At 45.5% G+C, this 8,552-nt stretch overlaps 2 protein-coding genes across 2 annotated transcripts; one reads left to right on the top strand and one right to left on the bottom strand.

The window, feature by feature from the left end:
• Positions 1-124: 124 nt before the first annotated feature.
• SARC_05587 (hypothetical protein) lies at positions 125-663 on the bottom strand (the record flags this gene model as incomplete). Its single annotated transcript, XM_014300545.1, has 2 exons — positions 125-193; positions 223-663. The coding sequence occupies 2 exons, from the start codon at positions 661-663 to the stop codon at positions 125-127; spliced, it is 510 nt and encodes a 169-aa protein (XP_014156020.1).
• Positions 664-1,191: 528 nt separating this feature from the next.
• SARC_05586 (hypothetical protein) lies at positions 1,192-5,886 on the top strand (the record flags this gene model as incomplete). The annotated part of the gene is made up of 6 exons (XM_014300544.1): positions 1,192-1,370; positions 2,548-2,632; positions 3,622-3,842; positions 4,127-4,213; positions 4,975-5,078; positions 5,344-5,886. The coding sequence occupies 6 exons, from the start codon at positions 1,192-1,194 to the stop codon at positions 5,820-5,822; spliced, it is 1,155 nt and encodes a 384-aa protein (XP_014156019.1). The 3' UTR covers positions 5,823-5,886.
• Between the last annotated feature and the right edge of the window lie 2,666 nt (positions 5,887-8,552).

Raw genomic sequence — 8,552 nt, 5'->3', positions numbered from 1 at the left:
ATATATATATGTATATAAATGTACATCGTCAACAAAATTGCTATACAATTACGTTTGTAGGATTGTACACCTACTACAGTTTAACCTGTCGGCTTCTCTTAGACTCAACGAAATATCTTCTCTGCTATTGCTGGTATTGGGAGTTAACTTCACTTTCTGGTTCGAGGCTGCACATTTGATTAAGCCCACTGAACTGGAGTGCGTGCATGGTCCGCAGTTTACTTTATTATTTCTCTCATGTGGTTTAATCACAGGAAGCGCACGAGTTGGGTGTTCGTTATGATGAATTGAAGGTACACTTAGAGGATGCAGCGAGGGCAGTTGAAGTAACGGAGCAGATGACTGCGATCTTAGGGCGCAACTCTGAAATAGTGGCGGAATTGCAGGAGGTGAGCGCTTGGCTTTGTTGGGCTGTGGGTGCTTGGCTTTGTTGGGTTGTGAGTGCTTGGGTTTGTTGGGCTGTAAGCGCTTGGGTTTGATGGGTTGTGAGCGCTTGGGTTTGTTGGGTTTCGCATAAGATGTCCCAGGGTACTCACACACTCCATGTGGCTGTCGCGTTGAGCAGTGGTTCCAATTGTGTGTGTAATAGTTGGCTTGCTGCTGATCGTTTGATTGGGAAGTAGTGCTGTGTGATGTTGCCTTGGATTCCAAGGAATTCGCCATTGTATCGATACAAAATGACTCGTATGAGTTTAGCCAAAGTCCTAAACCTTAAAAACCTTATACTCCACAAACCCACAAACTAAGCCCTAGAACCCAAAACCGTAAAACCCTGCACTATTGTTTACCTGCGTCTATTAACGCAAACGAGAGAGGCGTGTACTGGCCCGTGTAGCTCTTTGTTGTGTGATTACATGCGTTGCCGCCAAATCCTAACGTGCGGAATGTTGTACATATATTCACCTCGGCGTGCCCAAGAAATGGAGCACCTGTGCACACACAGTATCTGTCCAGGCTTTATTTGTGCGGGAAATCGTACAACGCGCAGTCTGAATGGGTGATGCAGACAGAACAGACAGCAGCCATGCGTATATCTGATCATGTTTAAGCTGTTTGTTCCCGTTTTTGGTTTTAGGGTTTTAGGGTTTACAAACCTAGCACACACAGTACGCTACTATGTATAACGATGTCGCAGTTTTGTATCTACTGCTTCTGACACATGTGGCACCAAAATGCAGTGTCTCACTCTCTATGGAGTTATCATGTAACACTAACGTTGATCAACTGCAGGTGTACAAGAAAGCTGGACTCGCCCCAAACGCAGACACGGAACCCGCCGAAGCCACAGCTACAACTGCACCCACTGCAACAACTGCAACAGCTGCAACAGCCACCAAACGCCTCTCTTCGGGCTCAGCGGCAAATTCAAAGTAAGAGGACTTCAAAACAGCGTAACAGTGTCATGTGACAAGGTGTTGGTGCACATGTCCATGTTTCCCATGGGGCGTATGGCTGTTGTGTTGTATGATGGTATTGTGTGTTACGATGTTATTGTGTGGTATGGTGTTGTGCTTCTGGGTGCACATGACCATGTTTTCATGAAGCGTATGGCTGTTGTGTGGTATGATGGTATTGTGTGATATGATGTTATTGTGTGGTATGATGGTATTGTTTGATATGATATTATTGTGTGGTATGGTGTTGTGCTTGTGGGTGCACATGACCATGTTTTCATGGAGCGTATGACTGTTATGTTGTGTGATGGTATTGGGTGATATGATGTTATTGTGTGGTATGGTGTTCTGCCTCTGGGTGCACATGACCATGTTTTTCATGGAGTGTATGGCTGTTGTGGTCTTTGTGTTGGTCTGTAAAGAGATAGCGCTGTATTTGTTGGGGGACATGTTAAGACATACCACATTACGTCTATTGGCGACAACACCACGTGCTACGCTACCTACAATCCCCAGGCAGTTGAGCACACATATATTCCCTGCAATTGGGTCATCTCGTTCAGATGGCAGTTTACCTATTATCTACTTGGCATTACGTATTATCTACTTGGCAATTTAAGTATTATCTACTTGCCAATGTACGTATTATCGACTTGCCAATTTACGTAAAAATTTGTGCCGTATCATGTGTATTGTATAAAGCTCTAGTGAACGTCGAGTTGCAGTTAGCGTGGTAAGGGAGACCACGCGGATATAGCGCAACAGCAAAACGTATCAGATTTGATAGCCTTCCATGTGCCTCAACTAATTTATAAATGTATTGACTGAGAATTGCAGAATGCATCGTCCCTTCGCAACACCTTTGCGTTGGCTTACGAGAGTAGACCAGAGAGTGTGTTGTATGGACGTTTACGTATTAAGACGTATTTGATGTGACTATGCTGCAGAGAGGCACTGATGAATCACTTAACTATCTCTAAGCTCGTTCATCTGCAGGCAGAGTGCAATGTAATGACTCACTGCCAGGAAGCCAAAGCTACGCTCGCTGTGAAGACCACTGAAGTGATCGAATACTTTTCAGCCCTTCTAATGAACCATGCAAACCCTATGACTCTTAAACCCTGGAACCCTGAAACCTTACCATCTCATGCAGACCAGCTAAAAAAGCCAAGAAGGGTGGCGAATCCGATGCGGAAGACATCGATGATGTTACTAAGATAGCTGGTGTGGATATGGAGGTATGTGCCCATCAGGAGTATGAATGGCTCCAATGGCTCCAATGTGCTACCTGCGTGTCCCTAGCAACGATATGTGACAGTCAGGTGTCCTTAGCAACGATATGTGACAGTCAGGTGTCCCTAGCAACGATATGTGACAGTCAGGTGCCCCTAGCAACGATATGTGACAGTCAGTGAAAAGTGTTGCTATAAACTGTACCACGGCCGAATGAAGTCGCCATGTCGTCCTGTGGCGTATTCTTGAGCGTCATTCGCATTGTGATCACCTCGCAGAGCATAGAGCATAAAGTGTGTTAAAAGGGTGTTAAAGGGTGTTAAAGTGTGTTGAAGGGTGTTAAAGTGTGTTAAGGGTGTTAAAGTGTGTTAAGGGTGTTAAAGTGTGTTAAGGGTGTTTATAAGGGGTGTTGAGTGTGTTAAAGGGTGTTAAAAGTGTGTTAAAAGGTGTTAAAAGGTGTTAAAGGGTGTTAAATGTGTGTTAAAGGGTGTTAAAGGGCGTTAAAGTGTGCTAAATGGTGTTAAATTGTGTTTAAGTCTGTCAAAGGGTGTTAAAGGGTGTTAAAGGGCGTTGAAGTGTGCTAAATGGTGTTAAATGGTGTTAAAGTGTGTGAAAGGGGTTTAAAGTGTGTTAAAGGGTGTTAAAGTGTGTTAAAGTGTGTTAAATTGTGTTAAAGTGTGTTAAAAGATGTTAAAGTGTGTTAAAAGGTGTTAAAGGGTGTTAAAGTGTATGTACATGTATAGTTTGTTTACCGCAAACCCCATGCACTGCCGCCCGCACAGGCTCACACTCAACAAATGAGGTACGCCCTCAGTGTGTAGCTGAGCGCAACTGCTCGTGGGGCACTGGTCGTGTCTGTGTCGGAACACATGTGGCCATAACCTACTGAGACATCATCGCTTCATTTAATTCTGGAATGTGATTGGCATTAACCCTAAATCAAATTTTGGAATGTGGTTGGCATTAACCCTAGATCCTAAAACTATCTCTGCAGGAGGAAGAGAATGCCATCCTAGATGACCTGCAAGGCGACGATGAGGAGACTGAAGATCAAGAAGAGCAGCAGTTCTGCAACTTCATGGAACTCAAATACCGCATAGCCACTGTGGCCCGTAAGAATGGTCTGCGCAATGTGGCTGTGGAGGCGTGCCAGTACTTAGCCTTCTCTATGCAGCAACAGCTGCGGGATATGCTGGAGAATGTCGTGCGCAACAGGTATGCAATGCATATATATATATATATATATATACATATATATGTGCGTGCGTGAGTGAGTGAGTGTGTGTATGGCGGTATAATGTNAGGGGAAGCCACAGCGCACGGCGTATACGGCACATCGATACATCATTGGATTAGTCAGATCCCGAGGGCTCTGCGGGAGACTGCATGACTGACCTTAACCCTAGAACCCTAAATCGTCATATGATACCCCCATGAGTTCATCCTGATAATCATGATCCTTATGATTCGTTTCAATGGTCTACGTTTTCTTCCAACAGTCACCATCGAGCGGGTGTGTATCGCCCACATCTGAAGAGCACACATGACACGTACGACCCAAATCCGCAACTGCGAATGCAACAAAGGTGTGTAGCGTATCTGTCAGCTGAGCGTAAGACGTAGTGATCCGCGTTGCGTCTCCTCTGTGCACCCTGTCGCTACAAACGAGTGCACTCGTCCCGTACCCTCGGTTTGGGTTGGTTTGGGATGGTTTGGTTTGGTTTGGTTTGGTTTGTATTGGTTTGGGTTGGTGTGGGTTGGTTCGGTTTGGTTTGTATGTACCGACAGTGCGCTTGTTCACTGCGGCAGTTGTGCTCAGTCTGTGACCCTTGTCATCAATGGCACTACCCGTGACATTAGGAGTACTTGCACTTACTGGGGATTTGCTGTCACTGGCAGTGCTTGTGGTGTTAGTTTGTCCAGTCATCCGTATACTGCCATTTCGCCGCAGTCTGTTGCTCTCTCCCGTTCTCCTTGGCTACTGCCTGTTCCTTAGATACTGTTCTTGTGTACTGTCTGTAGGGGTTCCCTCATATTCATGTGTACGATGCGCTGAACGTTACACGATCGTAATACATAGGGTTTTAGAACCCTGAAACAATAGCCGTGTTCGTGTAGCATTGGACGTTCTATGTCCGGGCTGTCTGAGTCACCACAGCCCACACCCTTGCACCTGTAGTGCACCCACCGGTGGTTCATTGTGTGGTTCATTGTGTGGTTCATAGTGTGGTGTGATGTGTTTGTCAGTAGCTGTGGAGTTGCTTGTGCACATACTATTCTGTTGGTGTGTTGGGTCGAGTGACATGCGGTGAGTGTCGCTGACTGCTGTCCCTTCCATTTCTCTCAGACTGTTCGCAGGTCGAGTGCTCCCGAGGACCAGTGGCGACGCAGCCTCCGAACGGACAGGTGACAAAGGCAGCCCACAGCAACACAGCCGAGCCAGTGCAAACGGTATGTGGCCATGTGCTGCACACTGTATGTCACACGTTTGTTGACGCTTGTTGCTTCAGGATTCATTGAAAGCGCTAGACTCTAACAACCTAAAAACCCCAGCATGCGTGTACTCCAACATACAGTATTGTCACATTGATAGTGGTTTAGCACGGCACACCTTCTACTTGAGCGCATTGAGCCTGCTACGGAATGGCTGTGTGCCTTCGTTGTCGTACTTTCACGTAGACGCCAAACTTACCTACACTCCCCTCCCCCAACACAGCACACGCAGGCGATAGTAACACACCACTCAGCACAGCACACGCAGGCGATAGTAACACACCACTCAGCACAGCAAACAATAGCACCAGCGCAGCCGACGACGAATCCACAGGCAAGGACAATACCTCTGCGCATACAAATACAAACGCGAACGCAAATGCAAATGCAAATGCAAATACGAATACGAATACGAATTTAAACACAAACACAAAGGCACAAACTGTCACCAACACACACGACGATACAAGTGCCACGGGAGACCCTCAGCACAATGCAACCACTGCCACTGCAAGTGCCAATGACAACCCTGTCGTCCCTACGCGCACGATCAAACTGTGTGATCTGTTGGAGTACATGGAAAGCAATGCGGCACTGCGCAGCTCTAAGCTGTTGTACGCGTCGTATCTGAAACGCCTGGACGAAAGTTCGGAACATATTACAGCCGAACTAACGGCGACTGCTCAATCGGAGAAGTTATGAGAGCCTGTGACTGGCGTACACGTGTATAGCCACAACTGTGGGTTAAACCCTACACCCTAAACCCTGTCCTCAAAAACCCTTAACCCTAGTCTATCAGTGCGCTGTGGAGCTGCTGGATTATGGCGATGACTGAAGTCTCTCTCATTGAGTGGCACATATCATATCAGTGGGAATTCGCATCGCATGGGCGAAGACGCAACACCGACACATTGCTGTATGCAACCCACTCCTACGCTGCAATTAGATGGGCTATGCGGGGGTGTGTATGTCCCATACTATAGAGTGCCGTGTGGCATATGGTGACGGCAGTGCCAATCCCTCTGAGTGTGTCATGACAGTGTCGCCACAGTAAATGTGAAGGGACCTTGATAACATAGAAGGTACATTTTTCACCTCGCATCGTGCCACCGGCCAATTGCCCACAATTTCACTCACCCGAACATCACAAGGTCGGAAACCCTAAACGGTCGGACATTAGCCGTTCACCAGGAAATTACAATCTTGCAAGTTTTAACAGTTGTGCGGAAGGTTCTGTACTGAGACTACGGTGTCGCGCGAATGCAATGTATGCGCAGCCAAGCCACGTCATAGTGACTGTCGCACTCGGCCCATGAAGTCAGTACCAGCGCACTCACGTCACCATGTGCCAACACACACAACACAGCCGGGAACGCAGTCCTAGCTCGGTGAAATATGACGGGAGGAGAAACAAAGATGAGAATGGGTTTTCCCGGGGGTTAAACCCCTGCAAATAGGTAGAGGATGATAATGTTTTTTCCCGGGGGTGAAACCGCTTCAAATAGTTAGACGGTCAAATTGATAAGATTTGATCCAAGCACGCAATATACAACACAGAATACGATTAAGGCTTTATAGTTTTAGGGTTCGAACGCTTAAATCGACTGGTACGGTATATAAAGCGACGGTGGACCAAGAAGAGGGTCACATTTGTCATCGGAAAATCAGGAAAACTCCTCTCACCCACCTCGCTAGTTTAGTATCGCATTCTTCACTTTTGAAGAAGAACTGCAGAGTACCAACAAGAAATAGCGTAGCAAAAAAAGAAATATTCTAATTTCAATAAAACGACAGACCGTTGGTAGCGTGTCATCACACGCCCAGTCATTGTTCTTGGTTAACTGAAACAGAGGGCAAGCGACGCACTGCAATGCTTCAGTTCTTCTTTCTCTAGAATACGTTTAAAGCTTCAATTCTTCTTTCTCTAGAAAGTTTCAAGGCACGAACCCAAACCAGCACAGACAACGCGAAGGCAACGCAACAGGAAGTGCGCGGCAATGTGCCAATACTGCAGTGATATACTGAAGTAAAAGATTGAACTGATAGACTGAAGTGATGGACTGGAAGGGATATATTGAAATGATGTAGGGAAGTGATAAACTGAAGTCATATTCTGAAGTCATATACTGAAGTGATCTATTGAAGTGACTGAAGTGATAGACGTAGGTGATGGACTGGAAATGATATACTGAAGTGATATACTGCAGTAGTATACTGAAGTGATATACTGAAGTGATATACTGAGGTGATATACTGAAGTGATATACTGCAGTGGTATACTGAAGTGATAAACTGAAGTGATATACTGCAGTGGTATACTGAAGTGACATACTGAAGTGATATACTGCAGTGGCATACCGAAGTATATACTGAAGTGATGTACTGCAGAGGTATACTGAAGTGTTATACTGAAGTAATATACTCAATTGGTATACTGAAATGATATATTGAAGTGATATACTGAAGTTCGGTCAACAACAATGTCCAGATATTCATTTGATGTATTAGTGCACACAAAGATAGCACCTTTGATGCATGCATTAGCCTAGTCGCTACATATTATTTAACTAGGTCAACAATCCACAGTCGGTTACAAGTAGTACAGAAAAGGGTTTAGAAAGACGTGACAACGCAATCACCTGGGGCCAATCAAATACAGTGGCATTTCGCAAGTGCTGCTGAAATGGCTCACACACTACGCCGACACCTTGTGGCGAATACACCTCGACGATACCATGTGCATCGTCTGTTGTGGTTTGTGGGCGTAACTAATAAGCAGGTATCATACATGCCTTTCTGTTGTACTTGTGAGCTCTCAGAATTTCATATGAAGAATAAGGCGCACATTTTGGTAGCTATCAGTAGTGCCACCAATCGGTCACCATCGATCTATAATTAAATCTGCCACCTCAATAAAAAATCTTTCTTTTCTGAGAGTCCATTGCGCTTCGTTTAACCTGAAAAAGAGCAGCGCAAAGTTTTGTGCCTCTGTTTCAAATTTAAGAATAAACGTTCATATGCAACACATCTCACCGAATACTCAGCACCAGCCTTTTTGGTATTGAATCATTTCTGAATCTGATGTTGTTTGTATGTGTTCCGACATCGTTCTTAAACAATGCCACCTGAATGTCAGTAGTTCCGCTACCCATCTGCCAGAAGTCAAAGCGTTGATGCCGCTGCATGCTCAGACACTGTGAGTGTCATGGTGACATGCACATGTGCAGTTCATCGGTGAGCATACGATGAGAATGCGCTGTAAGATTTGTATTGAGTGTATTACGATTCAAAAAGCAAATGAAATATAACGACGAGCACGATTCTGCAGTGCGCGTTTGGGATAAAGTAGTACGTATTGCAGATTCACTCAGACGCATAGGTTGTAAGTTGATCATCACACTGAAAGATATCACTCAGACGCCTAGGTTGTAT

The sequence above is a fragment of the Sphaeroforma arctica genome (assembly GCF_001186125.1).
Source record: "Sphaeroforma arctica JP610 unplaced genomic scaffold supercont1.362, whole genome shotgun sequence".
Taxonomy (NCBI): domain Eukaryota; class Ichthyosporea; order Ichthyophonida; genus Sphaeroforma; species Sphaeroforma arctica.
This window is presented reverse-complemented; position numbering and strand designations above follow the sequence as displayed.